General features: G+C 47.3%; 1 protein-coding gene across 5 annotated transcripts in view; it reads left to right on the forward strand.

Moving 5' to 3' along the window:
* Positions 1-7395, forward strand: part of SETDB1 (SET domain bifurcated histone lysine methyltransferase 1) — a 51834-nt gene extending 44439 nt beyond the window's left edge. For all 5 annotated transcript variants that reach the window (XM_066609201.1, XM_066609199.1, XM_066609204.1 and 2 more), the window contains 4 exons: positions 1211-1361; positions 2260-2474; positions 4303-4391; positions 7063-7395. In XM_066609201.1, coding sequence (XP_066465298.1) covers positions 1211-1361; positions 2260-2474; positions 4303-4391; positions 7063-7180 — 573 coding nt within the window. In that variant the 3' untranslated portion in view covers positions 7181-7395. The remainder of the gene's footprint in view (positions 1-1210; positions 1362-2259; positions 2475-4302; positions 4392-7062) is intronic.
* The last annotated feature ends 14149 nt before the right edge of the window (positions 7396-21544 follow it).

Raw genomic sequence — 21544 nt, forward strand, 5'->3', positions numbered from 1 at the left:
GTGAGGACTGCAATACCAATCTGGGCAACTGCTGTGGGAATAGAGCTGTCTGCTTCCTGCATGCATCAGCAGCATGCACGACTGCAGCGGCCCAACGAACAACTGATTGGCGGGGAGTCCCTGCTGACTTACTAGGAGTCCCTGCTGACTTACTAGGAGTCCCTGCTGACTTACTAGGAGTCCCTGCTGACTTACTAGGAGTCCCTGCTGACTTACTAGGAGTCCCTGCTGACTTACTAGGAGTCCCTGCTGACTTACTAGGAGTCCCTGCTGACTTACTAGGAGTCCCTGCTGACTTACTAGGAGTCCCTGCTGACTTACTAGGAGTCCCTGCTGACTTACTAGGAGTCCCTGCTGACTTACTAGGAGTCCCTGCTGACTTACTAGGAGTCCCTGCTGACTTACTAGGAGTCCCTGCTGACTTACTAGGAGTCCCTGCTGACTTACTAGGAGTCCCTGCTGACTTACTAGGAGTCCCTGCTGACTTACTAGGAGTCCCTGCTGACTTACTAGGAGTCCCTGCTGACTTACTAGGAGTCCCTGCTGACTTACTAGGAGTCCCTGCTGACTTACTAGGAGTCCCTGCTGACTTACTAGGAGTCCCTGCTGACTTACTAGGAGTCCCTGCTGACTTACTAGGAGTCCCTGCTGACTTACTAGGAGTCCCTGCTGACTTACTAGGAGTCCCTGCTGACTTACTAGGAGTCCCTGCTGACTTACTAGGAGTCCCTGCTGACTTACTAGGAGTCCCTGCTGACTTACTAGGAGTCCCTGCTGACTTACTAATGACGGCCTATCCTGACAATAGGTCATCATTGGTGTAAATCTGAGAATTCCTTTTAACCCCTTAGTGACCAAGCCTGTTTGCACTTTAATGATCATAAATAAAGCCCAAACACCCAGGATGTGGAAACATATGTGTGGTCACTAAGGGGTTAAGGAATGCTAATATGATTTAATTCCATTATAAATGTCCCCCGTTTCCATCTAAATCTTCTATCTTAGGCTATATTGCGAGTTGCGACCGAGAAACTGAGGCGCGACTTGCATCAGACAGTACACACAGATCATTGGTCCATGTGAAAACCGTGCAAGTGTAAAGTCTTGTAGCCTATAATGGGTCCGTGTGCAGTCCGTGGAAATACCCAGATAGTCCACGGCCTGAAGAAAGATCCGTGTGCCTTTAGCCTGACTTTCTTGTGTTCTTCAGGAGGTCCTGACATTATCCAGCAGCTCAGAGAGCGGTGATGGCAGCAAGAAACCCGCCGCCCAGACAAACGCTAACGACAGCGATGACATTCAGACCATCTCATCCGGCTCTGACGTGGATGAGGACAAGAAGAACGTTTCCTTCAGGACAGGTAGGCCTTGCAGCCATGAAGCAGATCGTGGGGTGGCTTGTGTAGCTGTTTATAGGCGCAATGAATGACGCATTATTAAGAACATTGTAGATCAGTGTATCGGTTAATTGTTTTTGCTATTAGATTGTAGACTGGGAAGATATCTGAGATCGTCTCCTCCTTACAATTATTGTCTCCTCCTTGGTAAACACACACATTCTTACAATTATGTTCGCCATTCTATGACCAGACTGGCCCCACGCTGGAGGAACAGGAATGTTGTTGATGGCGATTCTTGGTGTTTCCCCCAATGACACGAGAAAACAAGATTTTGTTTTTGCACTCACCGTAAAATCTCTTTATCACGTCCATTGATGGATTTCTGCTGCCTAAAAGCATCTTTACATTTGGATTTCTGCTGCAGATGTTCCACAGATCCATACAAGGATTATGTGAGGTTAACCTACAAGTCCTTCATTGTGACAGTCGCTCTCTATAGCCATTCTCACCCAGTGGCTCCCAATATAGTATAGCAAGCATTGCAAGTTATCCTGTGCCACATGCAGAGAAGAGTCATCTGGCCAAGAAGAGTCGTGCCTATTCACCAGCTGCTGAACTAACCCCGCCCCCTTTCTCATGATAGCTTATCCTGCCACACATTACACAGGAAACCCCTTCTATCAGGAGATAGGGGGCGGGGTTAGCTCAGCAGCTCATTAATCAGCATGACTCTTCTTGGCCAGATGACTCTTCTGTGATTTGCACACTGTGCAGGATTACTTTGGAACCTAATTGTGGAAGTAGATGGGCTCGTTAGGAGAAGACAGGGCATTGGGATGGAGGCAACAGGTTCCGTTTTCAAAACACTTCAGGAAGGAAACGTATTACAGGGTTCCCATTCATGTTCTGTCCTGTCCAGGTGGACCAGCGGTGAAGAGACAAGTGGCAGTAAAATCAACCCGAGGATTCGCCTTGAAATCCACTTATGGTATCACAGTAAAGCCCAACATGCCGTCAGCTGACAGGGGCGAAGGAGGACAAGGGCGTAGGACAACCCGTCAGTTTTATGATGGCGAGGAATCCTGTTACATCATTGATGCCAAGTTGGAAGGAAACTTGGGGCGATACTTAAATGTAAGTTGCTGATATGTTACAAATGTGATGTGGTGGACTGATACACAACATCACTCTTTATTCACACGGGCGTCTTATCGCTACGATTTTGCCGTGATAACACACCGATAAACGTGACCATCTGCAACATTGGATTCCATTGCATTTGTTCAGATGGGCGATTTTTCGTGCCGTAAAATCAGCCAGCTGGAAAAAAAATAGCGCGCACGGTGCGCATAAAATCTGGCTGTTTTTACGCTGACCGGAAAAGATAGGTCTGGACCTATCTTTGTCCGTAAAACGATGGCCGGTCCCATAGACTCCTATGGGAACCTATGGAAGCTGACGGAAAAGGGAGGTGGGATGGAGTTTAACAGCGGTTCTGCTAAACTCCCTCCTCTTCTCCGCCCCTTGCTGGCTGCACACTAGCTCCTGCCCCCTCCCTTTGCCAGCAAGGGACAGGGAAGGTGGTGGTGGTGGTGGTGGTGGGGGGGGGGGGGGGTTAGCAGAGCTAATCTCTCTGCCCCTACCAGACGATACTCCAGGCTGCGGTATATATGCACCGCAGCCTCGGGCAGTCCGAATGGGTCAAAACGGGAGATGCAGCCTTGGTTGCGGCTGCCTCTTGTTCATGCGATTTTTCCTTTTGCTGTGACGTGTGCGGACAAAACTCGCAGCGCCCGTGTGAAGGAGCCCTCAGAGCATAATCTGTTATAAGACAATGGGCTACTAATGGGTTAATACTCATTCCTCCTGCTTCCACATATTTTGTGCTTTAGGGATCAAGCAATTCCCCCCCCCCCCCCCCCCCCTCCCCCCAACATTTAATTTTTTGATCCAAATCTCCGCATGAGGGCTTGTTTTTTGCAGGGCGCGTCGTATCTGTAAAGTATTGTGTAGCTTTTATTAAGTATTTTTGGTGGTGGAAAAACCCCAGAAAGGTCACCATTTTGTTTTGGCGACATTCTCCATGCGGTATAATTAGCAGATTACCTTATTTTGAGGGTGGAGATCATCACAACGTTCCCTAATTTGGGTTTTCTCCTGGTACGACTTTTGCACGATAAAAATACTTAGGTTTTTTTCTACCTGCATCAAACCTTTCAATCTGATGTCCCTGCGGGTGGGAGAAGAGGGGGACACGTGTCCCTCATTGTCTGGGTCGGTGGGGGTCTCAGCGATAGGCACTGCACCCATCAATCTTTTATCCCCTATCCTATGTTGGGCAATAAGTCCGTTCTGGTACAACCTTTAACCCCTTAAGGACCAGGCTGTACCTGTATTTTTATGTCTTTTTCACGGACACTTTTTCCCTTTTTTTGAAGGGGGGGGGGGAGGGGGTAAAAACCTAAAAAAAGATTATTTTTTTTCTTTTCTATTTGTCTATGTAATTATGTTTTTTAACTATCTGTGTTCCCCATGACGTCATATAAGGCCTCTGGGGGACATTCACACTGTATATTTTCGGTGCTTGGTCCTAAAGGGATTAAGGAAATCCTCAACACATGACCTGTCGGAGTTCCTCAAGGAGCCGATTGTGACACACTGGTGTAGAGCAATGCTCTCCAGCTGGTGTGGAACTACAAGTTTCAGCATGCTCTGATAGCTGCGTGCTCAGTTGGCTTCACAGTTGAAGAGTGACATGTTGGAGAGCGCTGACGTAGAGGGATCCGGATGTCCGTCCGCGGAGGGTTAGATCCGTCATATTTGGGAATTGTTTTGGCTTTGTTGGAACAGAGGTCTCTTCTCAGGTCTCAGAGATGCCACATCCAGAACATGGGGGGTTATAGGAGGTCCTAGTGTCTGTCCTACATGGAGGACTTACCCAGTGCTTTGTGTCCTCTTCCAGCACAGCTGCAGTCCTAACCTGTTTGTCCAGAACGTGTTTGTGGACACCCATGACCTGCGCTTTCCCTGGGTAGCTTTCTTCGCCAGCAAGTAAGTAATCTGCGTAACATTCCTGCACTTCCCAGTAGATCTGTGGTCATTCTGTGGGGATATGTTGGATGTAGTGATATATACATCTGTATACTCCCACCCCATCAGCATTGCTCATGGTTTAGGCTTCTCTCCATTCTCTCTTGCCATGTGCTGTAATGGGATACCAAGCGGCTTTGCTGCTCTGTTGGGAGGACCCTGCGCTCCACATGGTGATTGGGACTTCCCAGAGGATTCATACCCCGTTCTGGGATGTTTAATAGAGATGAGCGAATCTACTCGTTTAGGGCGTTTTTTTGCACTCGAGCAGCGCTTTTTTTAAACTGACTACTCGGATGAAAAGATTCGGGGGGGGGGCGAACCCCGGCGCCCCCCAAATCTTTTCGTCCGAGTAGTCAGTTACTCGGAAAAAGCGATGCTCGAGTGCAAAAACGCCCTAAACGAGTAGATTCGCTCATCTCTAATGTTTACCTATTACACAATGACTACTGGCTGGTCCTGCTGACAATCTACGGGATATGGTGGCCGGCCAACCCTCCCCATTGGCCTTTGGGCATGTTCAATGTGAACATCCCTGATCCTTTGTCCTCCTGTAGATAAGCAGCTAAAACCACGCTTCTCCTCTCTCTGCATGGCAGTGATTTTGTACAGACGTGGCTGATACCGGCGTGCATCTGTATGTGCAATAATCATAGGTTCAGCACAAAGCTCTGACACTGAAGGCTGTGGACACGCTCACCTGGAATTTTTTTCTATATATATTAAGTATTTTTGAATACAAAGCATTTCTCCAACTGGTTTTAGTTTTAAAAAAAAAAAATCTCCACATTTTTGTCTTTTTCCTCATTGTGCTTCCATTATGCTCTAACATACTAAAGGCCGGAGCACCAAGAGTCTTCTAAAATCCGTCAGTCAGCAGATGGACTGTTCTTCAGCACTGAATGTAATGACAGGAGATGTGAAACTAGCAGCTTATTGTTGGTGGAAGGAGGAGAAGATGGAAGCTCGTGTTACCGCCAAGGAAGGAGGAGATGAATGATTACTTTATTGCTGTGGGAGAAGTGCATTGCCTGAGCTGACAGGGAAGGGAAGGTTGACAGCGTGAAGTCTCCATCATATGGAACAGATTGACAGGGGAAGGTCTCTAGACTGTGAATTTACTCCGTAGAAGTGTAAAAAAAAATCTTGCATTTTGTATAGCGCCAACTTACTCCGCAGCACTTTCAGGTCATTTATTTATTATCCCCCACCAAGCTGGGTACTCATTTTACGAACCTCGGAAGGATGGAAGGCTGAATCAGCCTTGAGCCGAACTGGAATTGAACCCGCAACCTTCATGTCGTGAGCGACAGCTTAGGACTGGTTTTCTGCTGCCTTAATGCTGGGTTCACATGGGGCGGAATGTCCACATGGCAATTCTTCCCGCGGCTCCTAATCCCAGGATTAGCCAGCAAAGTGGACAAGATTTTGTAAAAACCTCTCCACGCGTTGCAGCCAAGCCGTGCGGAAATGGACATGTGGCATGGAAAACAAAGACGCAGCATGTCAATTATTTTTTCATTTACGCAGCCGCCTCTCTATGGGGAGAGATTGCTGCAGCGGAATGCAGATGGTGAAACCGCTACAAAATCCGCGGCTAAAGGTCATGGGTCTTAAAGCTGCGCTTTCCCAGCGAAATTCTCACGGTTCTTCGGTGCGGCCATTCCGCTGGAACTCCTTCCCGTGTGACCTAGCCTAACACTTTGTGCTACACAGGGCTCTGTATGATGAAGTTTTCGCACTGTCAGCCTACTTTCCTGGCCACAGACACTGCAGGCACTGAGCAACTTTTCTGACCACAATACAGTTATTCCTCTCCTCCTTCCTCAGCTGTAGGGTGAACTGCTATCTTCTCCTTCCCCAGCAATAAGCTGCTAGTTTTCCATCTTCCATTACCCCCTCTCTCCTGCGAGGAGACGATTGGAAAACCATTTGGAGAAACGTGTTATGGCAATTTTTTATATTTAATAAATATATTGGGGTGTCCATAGCCTTTAAGGGAACATCCACACTATCCGGTGAAAGATGCAGAGAAATCCACGTAAAGTTGTGTAAAAAACAGCCGGGTCGTATAAAACAAAAAAGACGCTATACTCCCATGACATTGATTATCTGGTCTCTGTATATCTGGCCTCCGGTGATGTCATGTCCGCCCGTGTGACCTACTGTACAGTCACATAGGGCAATGTGTCATCGCTGGAGGCCAGGTGAACAGAGATCAACGGGGGACCAAATAATTGTTGCCATGGAAGAGTGTAGCGTGGGGTCTTTTTGCACTTGCCGATTTTGCTGCAGATGCTTTTCAAAATCCACAACAAACCCGAATTGTTGCACTCAATGAGGAAACTGCAACAAATCCGCATTTGGCATACTTTGGCTGTAACGGTCCGCCCCACAGGCCCAATTTCTGCAGCGGCTGGATGGGAGGTGTTCAGATCTCATCCTCTTTGCTGGTCCCGTATTCTGCTGTGGAATTTAAATCTAAACTTCTAGATGGATTATCCACACAGATTTACCCCAACTGTTTGAGCTCTGCTACATCTGCAGATATAGCGCCAGGCGTCTGGAATGAACATTGTTGTATTGCTTTATGCTCTGAAGTCCATAACTGCTGTGCTTTGTGTTCTGCCAGGAGGATACGAGCCGGCACTGAGCTGACCTGGGATTATAACTACGAGGTGGGCAGCGTGGAGGGCAAGAAGCTTCTGTGCTGCTGCGGATCCACAGAATGCAGGGGCCGGCTGCTGTAACTCCATTCTGCCAAATATCTGATTCTGGTGCTGAGAACATCTCCTCGTCGCAGGTTTTCACATATGTGTTTCTTCCCCCCTTCCCTTGTGGCTCCATTACTGTGTCCCCAACCCCAGTAATGCTGGTTCCTTGGGCGAGGAGACGTGTACACTTAGTTTTTATTTGTAGGGTCATGTTTTTTTTTTATGTCCAAATAATAAAAGTTGGAGTTTAATCATTGCATCATGGGATTTATTCGAAAGCAGAGGTTCCGCGTTCCAAACCATCATGGATTAGCCAGGGATAGAAAGTGTGCAGCGTCCGAGGAAAGGGCCCACAACTGATGAGATAGCAGGGTAGATTTGGGCCTTGTCACAAGGCTCTACCATCTCCTTCCCTGGGGGTAGCACAGAACTGTCCAAGTTACCGCTGGGAGAACTTTTGCGACGGTAACCCAATACGTAGATACCTTAACAGTCCTGTCACTCGTGACGCCACTATTCCTTCCTCAATGGTGAATCCAGATGGTGACCTAAGTAGTCCACACACAGGGAAAGGTTTAAGGAGCAAAGCTGGAATGGACGGCAGTGTCTGTTTACTTGAGAAATTATTTACAGTCCAAAAGAGTAGATACACGCCAGCAGGGAATGATGCATAACAAAGTGGTGCGACATGGAGGTAATCACAGGATTACAAAAAAATCCACAGTCCAAGTTATCTGCGGGGTTCTGTTCCCGGTCAATCTTCTCTACTCTCTTCAGCTCTCAACCGGGCAACACTTACATTTGGAAGAAGACACTCAACGCTGCTTGCACGGTTCCTCTCTCCTCAGTGACTTAGGGGTAACACTGGCATCTCCTGGGTACAGCAGGCCCAGGGAAGGCTGGTGAATATCTCTCAGACTTTTATACCGGCCCACACAGAACAGATGGTGTCTGTGTGGCTCACTTGCAGAACTCCAAGCACTCTTCCTTCTCTCTTGCAAGCTGAGACTGGAACTCCTTGCAAAACACCTTGCAATCACACATATACATGGCACAATCACATGGCAAACAACAAGATACATTTTCCAGACATCTCACATACCAGTTAACCCATTCATTGCTGCAGCTAAGCAATACACATCATATTCATGCAACATAAAAGACACTGACAACACATAGCCACAAGACAAATGCATGTATAGATTATGGAGGGCCCCCGCTAACTCCGGGCCATTACAAGCGCATTTTTCCTGGAGGACTCGGCGTGTCTGTGAGGTACAGGAACAGCCCATTGAGTGCAACTGAAACAGTGTAATCCTTCGTTTCCCCTGTAGGGGTGCTGCTGCATAAGAAATGAAAACCTATAGCAGCATTTGCCCACAAATTTACTGCTGACCCCTAGGGGGTGTCAGGTGGAATCAGAACACGGTCAATGGTAGGAAGCAGGATGCTATACTTCCAATTTAAGCTGCAGCACAAGAGGCGATGATACCCTAATGTTACCATAATCCCCAGGCATCAGTGTCATTTAAAAAGGAACCTGTAACCAGATTCATGCTCCCAAATTACGGTCAACATGAATGGAGGGCAGGCATATTCAGTGCGCCCTTGATGTTATTCGGAGACTCTGCAGTGAGAATAAACAGCCATTAAAGTTTGACTTGCGCTCTGAATCTCGGGGGCAGTCTGTGCTGTCAAGCCAAGAGAGGAGCTGCTATTCTGGATTATGTAGGCGAGAAGAAGTCGACATGGCGCCCTTCTGAGTCAAACTTCAAGGTATTTTTATTCTGAAGCGCCACAACCTCTAGCTTGGATACGAGATGTTATACAGGTGGCCATGGAGGCTCTAGTCCCCCATTGGGTCGTCTCTAGCTGGGATACAAGATGAGATACACGTGGGCATGGAGGCTCTAGTACCCTGTTGTATCGCTGCTAGCGTGGATATAAAATGTGATCTGGATGGGCATCGAGGCTCTAGTACCCTGTTGTAACACCTCCAGCTTGGATATAGGATGTGATACAGTTAAGCATGGAGGCATACAGGTTCTTTATAGTATCCTGTGGCATATCACTCCACATTTGCTGTTACTGAGCCTTTAGATCGTCCAAACTCGTTGGCTGTGTGTAGCAGAGCTGAGTGTGTGTGTTTTGAGATTGTCTGTAGTAGTACTACACTATTCTGAATAGTAGCCATGGGAAAGGGGCGACTTTTTTATCTCCTAACATAAACCTAGGGCAGTCATAGGACCACCACACCTGAAATAGCATCTGTGACTCCGGAGCCCAACCACTGCTCTGTAGTTGTCCAGCTGACTGCCGCAGTGTGAGGAGAGCAGGGCTCACAGATTCCGGGAGCAGAAGGATGATGACGTCATCACCCAGCCCCTCACTGCGTCTGAGTTGGCCTCCCCTCTTCCCCCAACAACAGGCGTCCCGCAGTGCGACCAGCCGGTAATGCATTTCATGTGCATTCTGTACATAGTGGGGGGCCTCTGGGGCCTCCTCAGCGCAGGGGTGACCACTCACAGTACGGCTATAGATATGAGCTAGATAGATTTAACATAGTATGTAAGGCTGAAGAAAGACACATCTCCATCTTGTTCCAGTCACCGCCATCCCCCCAATCTTGATCTAGAGGAAGGCAAAACCCAATGAGGTAGAAGTCAATTTTCCGAATTTAAGTGAATAAATTCCATACTGACTCCAGTCTGGCAGTCGGAATAATCATTGATATAACATATATAATTTTGAGCATTACAATGTCGTCCAGACCCCTCTTGTACTCTTTTATCTAGTTTTCCATCACCACGTCCTCAGGCAGAGAGTTCCACAGTCTCACTGCTTTTACAGTAAAGAACCCCTTCAATGTTGTGTAGAAACCTTCTTTCCTCTAGACCAGTGGTTCCCAAACTTTTTTAGCCATGGAGCTCTTTTTGAAGGAAAAGTTTCTCGTGGAGCCCCAAAGTGAGACAGAGGGTGTGGCCAGGGAAGGGGGGAGGTTGGGGCGTTGGTTATCACTACCTATTATTTTTACCTCGTCGTTATAAAAAGGACATGGCCGTCTTTAAAAAAAACAAAAAAAAAAACAGGAATGCTGGAGCACTGGATTGGCTATTGATATACATTAACATGCTGTGGCTGTTGACATGTGGTGTGGGGTTTATTAGCAGATTTTTAAAACCAGAGATTGGAGCTGCAGGAAGATCCTTTACATATTCCCTGTGCATTCTGGGAAGAGCAAAGATACACGAAGCAGGAAAATTGCTGGGATTAGCCGGGTCTAGCTGCTTGGAGGACATCGCCAGATCAGAGATTGGAGCTGCAGGAATTTCATTTGCATATTCCCTGTGCATTCTGGGAAGAGCAAAGAATCACTGTAAGCGGTAAGATTGCCAGGATTAGCCGGGTCTAGCTGCTTGGAGTACATCACCAGACTGCGTGTAGTACACTTAGTAGTATCTTATAGGTTATTTATCTTCATTAGAATTCTTGACTTTTAGAAGTTTGAAAGTGATATCAACTGACAACATAGAAAACGAGAGGAGCCACATTGTGAGCTGCGACGTATGCTATATCTTTATAGATCTACCAGAGGAAAAGCCAAACTTCACCGGCCAGAAATGTAAGCTTGTGCCTCTACTGGAGGAAAAGGTGCAGAGTCTTTAGGAGAGAATAGCTACATTGAAGCTCATTAAGGAAGGTGAGGACTTCCTTGACAAAGCAGAAGAAAGTCTTCAAAATGTTGAAGGAAAAGAAATGTCCAGAGTACCTGCAGAAGCCGAGGAATGGAAGCATGTGACCTAAAGAAGTAGGAGGATCTGGAGTCAGCCAGGAACCAATACCAGGTTGTCATAGAGTGGGGCCTGGTACTGGTTCTTGAGCAGAAGGCGAAAGAGGTACAGCAAGAAATGACTACCCACAAAGAACAGAGCAGAAGAGAGAGAGGTACAGCAAGAAATGGCTCTACCCACAAAGAACAGAGGAGAAAGAGGTACAGCAAGAAATGACTCTACCTACAAAGAGCAGAGGAGAAAGAAGTACAGCAAGAAATGACTCTACCCACAAAGAGCAGAGCAGAAGAGATAGAGGTACAGCAAGAAATGACTCTACCCACAAAGAGCAGAGGAAAAAGAGGTACAGCAAGAAATGACTCTACCCACAAAGAGCAGAGCAGAAGAGATAGAGGTACAGCAAGAAATGACTCCACCCACAAAGAACAGAGGAGAAAGAGGTATAGCAAGAAATGACTCTACCCGATCACAAACTAAAATGTTTTTACACAAATGCACAGAGCATGGGAAACAAACATGGAGAATTGGAGCTCCTGACACAGGAAGAGAAATGATGTCATAGGCATCACAGAAACTTTGTGGAATGAAAAACGTAATTGGAATACAAGGCTTGAAGGATACAACCTATTTATAAGAAGCAGACCTTAAAAAAAGGCGGGGGGGGGGGGGTTGTGTTGTATATTAAGAAAACATTCATTTGCACAAAGATTCAAGCTTCAGAGCACGGGAGTTCTGCAGAAACTGTTTGGGTAGGAATACAAGGAGAGAACAGAAAGGACACCATTGTAGGCATTTACTATAGGCCGCCTGGACAAGCATAAGATATATGGATGAACTCTTTCTACATCAGATGGCCAAGCTCTTAAAGCATGGATTTTACCTATCCAGACATTTTTTCGGAATCTCTCTCAGGTAGAAGTAATTGTTATGGGAATAAATCATATTCCAGAAGATTTCGCTGGTCTGCTCCAGATTGGTTATAATGAGAAGCTTCATGCATGAATATATGTATTTGAACTGACGGATGTTATCCATCAGCCCCCAATCGTCGTCTGGTTTATTCAAAGGAAGTACAATACAGATATACTGAATATGACGCACCAATTACATGCATGCCCCCCCCCAATATCATAACAACTCATGATTGGTCTAGTATGTAATGACGCTGATGATTAACATATGTTTACGCCCTCTATGGGGAGGCAAGGCTTCTGATAGCTGTTTAGAAAAGACGTCCGAAAACTCGGAGAGGTAGTCAGGTAGTTCAACCCCCTCACAGGTGGAGACATCCACCCCCACTGGGCGCACGTGGCTGTCACAGTGAGAACCCCACTTGACCAGTTCCAACGTGTCCCAGTTAATTACAGGGTTGTGTTCCCTTAGCCAGGGTAGCCCCAGCGCAACATCTACAGACAGGTTCTTCATAACCAAAAATGTACAGGACTCCGTATGTAAGGCCCCAATAGTGAACTGTAACTCCGGGGTGATCAGATTTACAAGACCAGCCTGCAAGGGAGTAGAGTCGACACCAGAGACCAGAATAGGGGGGTCTACACGGAAAAAATACTCAGACAGTTTGGCAACAAAATCGAAATTAACAAAATTAGCAGCAGCTCCAGAATCAAGAAACGCTTGCCCAGCACGGTAGAAGGACCGGAATTCTAAGGTGCAGGGCAGCAACATTTTAGACCTTACAGGGGGTACCTTAGCTCTTAGACAGTCCTCCCAACAACTGCCTAGGAGCGGAAGTTTTTCCTGCCGCGGCTTTTTCTCGCAGGTCCCAATACGATGACCTGGCTCCCCACAGTAGAGACAGAGGTTCATCCGGAGACGATATTCCCGACGTGGCTTCGGGGTCATGGTTCCCAGCTCCATGGGTTCTGTGGAGGGAGGGGTTAAGGTCGGAACCACCGAGGATGTAGACATACGGACAGGGCTGGTCTGAGTCGAGCGTCTGGCCCTCAAGCGTCGGTCAGCCTGGATGGCCAGAGACATGGCTTGCTCCAAAGTTCTAGGCTCCGGGTGTGCCACCAAGAGGTCCTTGAGGCCCTCCGACAGACCGGCCAAAAACAGATCCTTCAAGGCCGCGTCATTCCACCCAGACTCTGTGCAGTGTTGACGAAATTGTGAACAATAGTCCTCAGCTACCTTCAGCCCCTGTCGCAAGGCCAGGAGTTTAGAAACTGCGAAGGCAGCACGGTCAGGTTCGTCATATAGCTGGCCCAAAGCAGAAAAAAAGGCGTCTAGTGACTGTCGGGTGGGGGAGTCAGCTGGTAAGGAGAAGGCCCAATTTTGGGGTTCTCCCCTCAGGCGAGTTATCACGAAACCCACCTTCTGGTATTCTGTGCCAGAGGTGTGGGGTCGGAGGTAAAAATAAAGCTTGCAGCCGTCTCTGAACACAAAAAACTGACTTCTCTCCCCGGAAAAGAAGTCAGGAGGTGTTGCCCGGGGTTCAGAAACCGTACCAGGAGTGGCAGGGAGCTGCATCATATTAGAAGCCCCTCGCTGCTCCTGATGCTGCAGGCGAGCAGTCAGGTCCTGGGCCAGGTCCGTCAGAACCTGTACCTGGTTGGCTAAGGCCGCCACAGCCTCCATAGCGGGGTTCAAGGTTGCTGGTCGGATGTAGGGATCCGACTTCCGTTCGGCCAGTGTTACTGTCAGGACTCGGGGTCCGGGAAACTGGGGATCCCTGAAAATACCCGCAACCCCTGTCCCTTCCTACTTGCCCCCCAGGGCGACAACTGGGCGACGGTCCCTACACTCACTAAGGAAGGGGGACACGGGGACTAACGAACAGACAGACACTGGAACAAACAACAGCAAGGAGAGTCAGACAATCCGGGTCAGCAACGAGAGGGTACGCAGTACAAGAGGGTCAGGCAAAGGCAACGTTAGGTCAAAAGGCAGAGAGTCAGTAACAGGAGTCAGGAGTCAGGAGTCAGAAATACGCAGTACGCTGGTGTAGCAGGAAATCCAAAACTAACACTGGCACTGGTCTGCAGACACCAGCAGGTTTAAATGCTGTCAGAGCTCCCGCCCCAGCAGCTGATTGGGGCGGGGAGCCTGACAGCAGCTGAGTGCACCCAGCAGCTCTGGGGAACCCGCACCCAGCCCTGCAGGAGGCAGGACAGGAGACACACGTTTGGTTGCCAAGATAGCTAGGACGCGACGCGGGGCAACACCCACCGCGTCCCTGGCAACCCGGCGGTGAGGCGACGAGGACCGCGGCCCCCCGGCGCCGCACCGCAGCCGCACGTGTGACAGGACCGGCGGTGCGGGCACGACGGACCTGCGAACCGCCAGTCCTTACATGCATGCTGTGAGAGGGGAGAATGTTGAGATGTCCAGTTGTTTAGAGCATACCGAATGCCTGTGATATCACCAACTCAACAAGAAAATACAGGGATGAAAAGAGTGATGAAAAGAGAGCCTTGCCTAATTACTTTAATATGGTGACAGCCCATCGCTCTCCCATGACATCACCGACAATGGAGCCCGCAGTACAACATTATTGTTGTAATGCAACCGGAAGTGGCGGCTGATTCTACGTGTTCCATTAAAAAATGTAAATGGCTGGATAACTCCTTTAAAAGCAAACCTCACCCAGTCCATTTTTTTCGGCTTCAATAGATAAACTAAGAGGCAGTGCATAAAAGGGGTATTTCTACGCAGTCTGGGAGGCTTTTATGGGTAGAGCAGAGCGAGGTTTGGAACTCAACTGTAAGAAAACAGGAAACGGATGTTTTATTTTCAGCTGTCCTCTTGTTTCACCGTGCAAACATAAAGATCCCATCAGAGTTTTCACATCAGGAAAAGAATTAGATTTGCATTAGCAAATGTTATCTCAGCTTCTAATGACCTCTGTTCCCGTTGAGTGTAAATATCGGCTGACTACCTAGTAAACATTGCCTGCTGATTTAGCGGTATGAATGCCAGCACGTTATCATCTCTTACTGATTATGAATTAAACATTGACTGTTGCCATAGTAAAATTAAAAGCATTCAAAAAGTTAGACGCATTGTAGTTTCTAGTCTCCATTTGGTTATTACCAAGCAATTTAAACAGCAAGGCTCTGTTCACACTATTGGTGGGACTTCCATTCATAACAGAAGCCACAATGCTCTGCCCAATTGGTCATATGATGGACTCCATTGACTTTTAAACATGTTTTTTTATACATGCTGTTTAACAGCGTTTTAGAACTGCGGTTTTAAATGTGTTCAACAGCATTAACGCACCTCATCATTGCAATGGGTGATGAGGTGAGTTAAAAAGTGCTGCACACAAAAGTAGAACATACAACATTCGATTTAGCACACGTTAGAAACACCATGCTAAAGCGCTTATTTGAGAAGCCCCATTGACATCAATGGAGACTCAGTTTTTAGTGCCAGTCAGCATGCAACAAACTCCCCACCATCCACAGTTTTTTCACTGCTAAATCTGTAAACTTGCTAGCGTTCACAGATATCTGCCTACAGCAGTCTGACACGGCCTCCCCTGCTGCACTGTCTTACATTGGCCTGCAGTTCTCCCATACCCCAAGGCCGGAAAACAGGCGAGGCTGAGGAGTAGGTGCTCTTCTATCTCTGCAATGCACCTTTCAGGTCATTCCCCACTCATTTTCCCATTGTTTGAGATACACACCCTACTACTTTTCCATCCACTGTGCATGCAAGTAGCAGTTATCTACCGTGCCCCAGGTCATCCCCATCTGTTTCTGGATCACTTTGCCGCCTGGCTCCCCCACTTGCTATCCTGCGAAATCCCAACCATCAACTTAGGCGACTTTAACATCCCCACCAATGATCCCATCTCTCCATCTGCCTCTCAGCTTCTATCGCTTACTTCCTCCCTTGGTCTTTCACAACTCACAGCATCTCCCACTTACAGAGATGGCAATACTCTTGATCTGGTCTGCCTCCATCTCTGCTCTGGTTCTTGCTTCACTAATTCCCTTCTTCCACTCTCAGACCATAATCTCATCTCTTACTCTGTCAAGCTTACTAGCATCTTCCTAGACCCTCCTACCTATCGCACGTACAGGAACCCTCAGGCCATTCACTCTAAAAATTTTGCTGAGACCCTACAGTCCTCTCTGTCCCCCATCTCTCTCCTCTCCTGCCCCAACCTGGCTGCTGCACATTACAACACCACTCTCAAACATGTCTTGGATGAAGCGGCACCACCTGTGACTCAAGCCATCTGATGGAGACCTCGGCAACCCTGGCTCACGCCTCAAATGCGCTTCATCTGGCGATGGTCTAGGTATGCTGAATGGCTGTGGAGAAAGTTGCAAAAGTCCAAAGATTTTCCCCACTTCAAATTTATGCTCAGAAACTACAACCTAGCCCTCCACCACTCTAAGCAAGTCTATTTCACCTCTGTCATCTCCTCACTATCTCACAAACAAGTCTTTGAAACTTTTCACTCCCTTCTCAGCCCTAAATTGCGGCCCGCGGTAACAGATCTCAGTGCTAAAGAGCTGTCTGCTTACTTCACAAAGACCTGGGGGTACTAGTGGACTGTAGACTTAAATGGAGCCATCAATGCCAGTCAGCTGTTGCAAAAGCAAATAAAGTCTTGGGGTGCATTGAAAGAGGTATAGGGGGAAGGGGCGAGAACATTATCCTCCCACTATATAAGGCACTTGTCAGGCCTCACATGGAATACTGCGTACAGTTCTGGTCACCGGTGCTCAGGAAAGATGTTACAGTGCTGGAGGGGGTTCAAAGAAGGGCGACTAAACTAATACATGGAATGACGGAACTGGGATACCCAGAGAGGCACCAAAACTGGGAATATTCACCCCGGAAAAAAGACGGCTAAGGGGCGACCAAATAACTGTATAAATCCATGAGGGGACAATACAAGGATCTCTGCCAGGATCTGTTTATACCCAGGACTGCGACGGTAACAAGAGGACATCCGCTACGTCTAGAGGAAAGTAGGTTTCATCACCAACACAGAAGGGGGTTCTTTACTGTAAGAGCAGCGAGACTGAAACTTTTTGCTTGAGGACGTAATGATGGCAAAATCGATAGAGGAGTTTAAGAAAGAACTAGACTTCTTTTTAAAGAGCAATGATATTACAGGATATAGACATTAAATAACCTGTGGGGTTGTTGATCCGGGTCTTGGAGTCAGGTAGGAACTTTCAAACGTTAATACAGGGATTATTCTGACTGCCATTATGGAGTCGGGAAGGAATCTTTTTTCCCCCAGAATGGCCAAAATTGGCTTCTGTCTCATTGATGTTTTTTTGCCTTCATCTGGATCAACAATGGAGCTGGAAACAGGCTAAACTAGATGGATATTGTCTTCTTTCAGCCGAACATACTATGTTACTATCACATCTAGCAATAAATAACCTCCCAATCCCAGACTATCCCCGACCCTAGTCTCTTCAGTACTGCATCTAGCTCCTGCTCACACTCTGTACTCAAACCAACAACGGAGGAAGAAGTCTCCAGATTGCTTTCCTCTGCTTGCCCCACCACCTGTGCTAGTGAGTCTCTTCCTTTAGACCTCCTCCGGTCCCTCTCCCAGGTTGTCATCTCCCACCTCACCACTATGTTCAACCTGTCTCTGATCTCTGGCATTTTCCCTTCCTCATTCAAACATGCAATTATATCCCCACTGCTAAAGAAACTGAGGCTTGACTCAACCTATGCTGAGAATTACCAACCCATTTCAAATCTCCCCTTCATCTCCAGTCTAAGCAGTGCAGGGAAAAGACAGACTGGATGCGCCTGAGTCCTGGCAGCTGAGGAGAGGTGAGTATATTTTTATTTTTAACACATTCTAGGGATGATTTTCAGGGTAGGGCTTTTATTTAAATTCCTTCCCCGAAAATCCCTGCAGGGCTTACTGGCAGGCAATTGCTTTCATTGGGACTGCAGAAGTGCCGGTCCCATTGAAAGCAATGGGAGAAAATTGCAATCCTCTGCCACAGCTGTGACAGCTATGACAGCTCTGGCAGGGGATTCTTTACTCCCCGCAGGGATGAAGAAATCCTCTGCCACGGCTGTGACAGCTGTGGCAGGAAATTCCTTACTCCCCTTGGGAAGTCCCCTTGTCACTGAACACTGTGACAGTGCTGGAATATTTAAACGGCAGCGGCAGAGAGCTGAGTGCATATATACATGTGTATATATATATATATATATATATATATATATATATATTTTTTTTTTTTTAGACAAACCACGGATGATTTTCAGGGAAGGGGTTATATTTCAAGCCCTTCCCTGAAAATCACTGCAGGGGTTGCCAGCATCCTATTGCGTTCAATGGGGCCACTGGCAGCAGCCGCAGCCCCATTGAAATCAATGCTGCATGGACCAGCATTCATGTGTGTTTGTCCACGTATGTGGGTGCATGGTTTTGTGCACACCTATGTACGGCACATGCACACGCTCTTGTGAATGCACCCTAACATATTTATATATTGGCAGCCTACTTGGGATTTGTTTCTCTATCCTTCGTATTTACATCTCTTTATCTCCCTCACTGTCAAAGCTGACTCTCGTTCTCCGTTACTCTCTGATTTCCCTCTTTCTTCTCTTGTATCTTTCTTTTTCTCTCTCTCCTGTTTCTTCTGCTCTCTCTGCGCCTTTTCTCTCCTGCCTGGCACTTTCTTTTCTCCTTGTCACTCTTCTTTCTGGTGCTTCACTTTCTTGTCACTCCTCTGCCTCCTGTGACCGTTGTCTGGCTATTTATTGCCTCTGTCACCTGACCAGTTTGTCTGCAGCCAATCACAACCTATTTGTTTGCTAGGCCACCCGCATCATCTGTGTAAAATGACTCAGATTAAACCCTTAGGGCCAGTTATTATATTACTGGTCCTCACAGCTATACAGTGCTATGTAGTGCCTTTTTTCAGGCCACTACAGTTGTATAGCTACAACTGTTTCTTGTGCTTTCAAAAATGTATGCTTTGGGAAAAAGGAGCAGGAAATATACCAGAAGCAGGAGAAGGACAGCAGCATCAGCAGTTCTACCAGCAACAGCACTTAGAGTGCAGAGTGTGCTCCTTGTTGAGACAAGAAAGCATTAGCTCCATATTTCCTTATTGACATATTATGCACTTAGGAGGAAGTAGGAGGAGTAAACATGCAGATGCAGAAGAAGAGAGCAGCAGCAGTTCTACCAACACCAACAGCAGCTTGCGGGAAGAGCGATTCATGGAGACATGAGAGCTGTAGCTCCATATTTCCATATTGAGATATTTTTCATTCGGGAGTATGTAGGAGAAGTAAACATGCTGGAAGCAGGAGCTGCATCTCCACCACCAACAAGTCCCTTGCTTTCTTCACATTTCCTTTTCATTTTTTTTATTTAGTCCTTTTGATGTAGAATACGTCTTACATTTCAAAACTGTGGTGCTGCACTTAAACCATACCCTAAAAAACCTTGATCATGAAAAATTAAATAGCTTGAGAACTATTAATGATAGATACATGAATGATATTGCATTCAATAGATCATTAAACAAAGCATATTTAGATACTGATTGACCTTGCGCTTATGTCATCGACTGATGTAATCCCAGAACAAAGCTGAGTCACGAAAATGTGCACATAAATTTAGTCTAGCTCTGGCTTCCATTGTGCAAGCATGATGTTTGAGGGGTCCTTTGTTTTGTCTTTTCGCACTTTGTAAAATGTTATAAATAAAACGCTAGAAATAAAATCTCAATATTTATTCCTTTTTTACATGTTGACCTTGTAAGTGAGGAAATTTCGTAACATTAAAAAAATGTCCAAATATATGTAAAATAAACACCAGAAGAATTCTAGAAAACCTCAACAGGAGGAAAGATTGAGAGATGGGGAATCCAAGAAGACCCGGATGCCTGATGATGAGCATCAATGGGCTCGCTTGGAGCGCCTCAAAGTTGAGACATCGCACCGCCAAGGTGAACAAGTGCCCAATACGAATGTGCCAAGTACTTCCACTGCTCAGTATTTCTGATGACATAAACGTTTCATTATCGAGTGATAGGAGATCCATAATGAGCCACAACCATCAACATCGACAGCGAGTGCACCAAATGTGATATATGTGTAGTATAACCAGGAGAGATGGATTATATTTAACTAATTCCAAAGAAAGCTTTAATTTCTATTAGCTGCAGGCAGTAAAGCACCAAGATCAGAGACTAGTACACAATATCATAGACCGCCAACGATCACTGAATGTGTACAAAATGTCATATTCAGAAACAACGATAATATTAACAGTGATAATTCGATGGAACAACAAAACAGATTCTGTATTCTTTCAATCTGATTACTTGGCAATAAGAGATATGTGGATGAACCTAGATCACATGTGTCAAACACAAGGCCCGCTGGCTCGTGTTATGTGGCCCACGGTGTGCCAACGCCGCTCACCACTGAATCGATTACCAGCTGGGGTGCCGCAGCTCCCCGCTGGTAATCGCGCTGTTACCGCTGATCCCGGCGCACACTGACGTCAGTGTGCAGCCAGGATCCTCCTCCCCTGAGTCTCCTACTCATCAGTTCTGCAGGAGAGGACTCAGGGAGGAAGCGTGCCGGGCTACACACTGACGTCAGTGTGTACCCGGGAATCAGCGCAAGCAGAGGGGGAGCGGCGCTGACAGGAAGGAAGAGGGGGCTGCTTATTACCGAGGGGTGGGGGGCTGCTTATTACTGGGGGGGCTGCTTATTACTGAGGGGGGGGGGGCTGCTTATTACTGGGTGGAGGGGCTGCTTATTACTGGGGAGGGGGTATTATCGGGTGGGGGTCTGCTTATTACTGGGGGGGGCTGCTTATTACAGAGGGGGGCTGCTTGTTACTGTGGGGAGCTGCTTATTACTGGGGAGGGGGTATTATTGGGTGGGCTGATTATTACTGGGGGGGCTGCTTATTACTGGGGGGGTGCTTATTACTGGGGGGGTGCTTATTACTGTGGGGGAGGTGCTTATTACTGAGGGGGGCTGCTTATTATTATTACTGAGGGGGCTTATTATTATTACTGAGGGGGGGGCTCATTTTTGGGCAGTGGGCTTATAATTATATTGGGATGTGTAGTACGTAACAATGTAGGTCATGCTGTGTGAAAATATACATCATGTGAATGAACTCACTGACATCAATGGCTTCTACTGACTGCATATTATGTACGCAAATACGCTTCTGTGAACAAGCCCTTACTGTACTGTCTTAGGCCCCCTGCACACGGGCGGAAATTCCACGGCGGGATTTCCCGCGGAATTTCCGCCCGTGGAAGCTGCCATAGGATTGCGTTAGAAAACACAATCCTATGCAGACGGCTGCGATTTGTCCGCGCGAAATCTTGCATGGAAAACAAATCGCGGCATGCTCTATTACTGTGCGGGGCAGCCGGCACATCACAGAGTCGGAGCCGCGGGAGCAGGTGAGCGCCACACTGGTTCCTGCAGGGGCTCGGGTTCTGCTGTGAGAATTCTCACAGCGGGATCCGACCCGGCCGTCTGCAGGCGGCCTTACAATCGGCCCATTGAAGGTCACAATAAGCCTGATATGGCCCCTCGGTGAGTTTGACACCCCTGCTCTAGATGAACTTGTACATACAGAAGGATTCCAATGGATGACACAAGT

Source organism: Eleutherodactylus coqui, chromosome 6, assembly GCF_035609145.1.
Source record: "Eleutherodactylus coqui strain aEleCoq1 chromosome 6, aEleCoq1.hap1, whole genome shotgun sequence".
Lineage (NCBI taxonomy): Eukaryota > Metazoa > Chordata > Amphibia > Anura > Eleutherodactylidae > Eleutherodactylus > Eleutherodactylus coqui.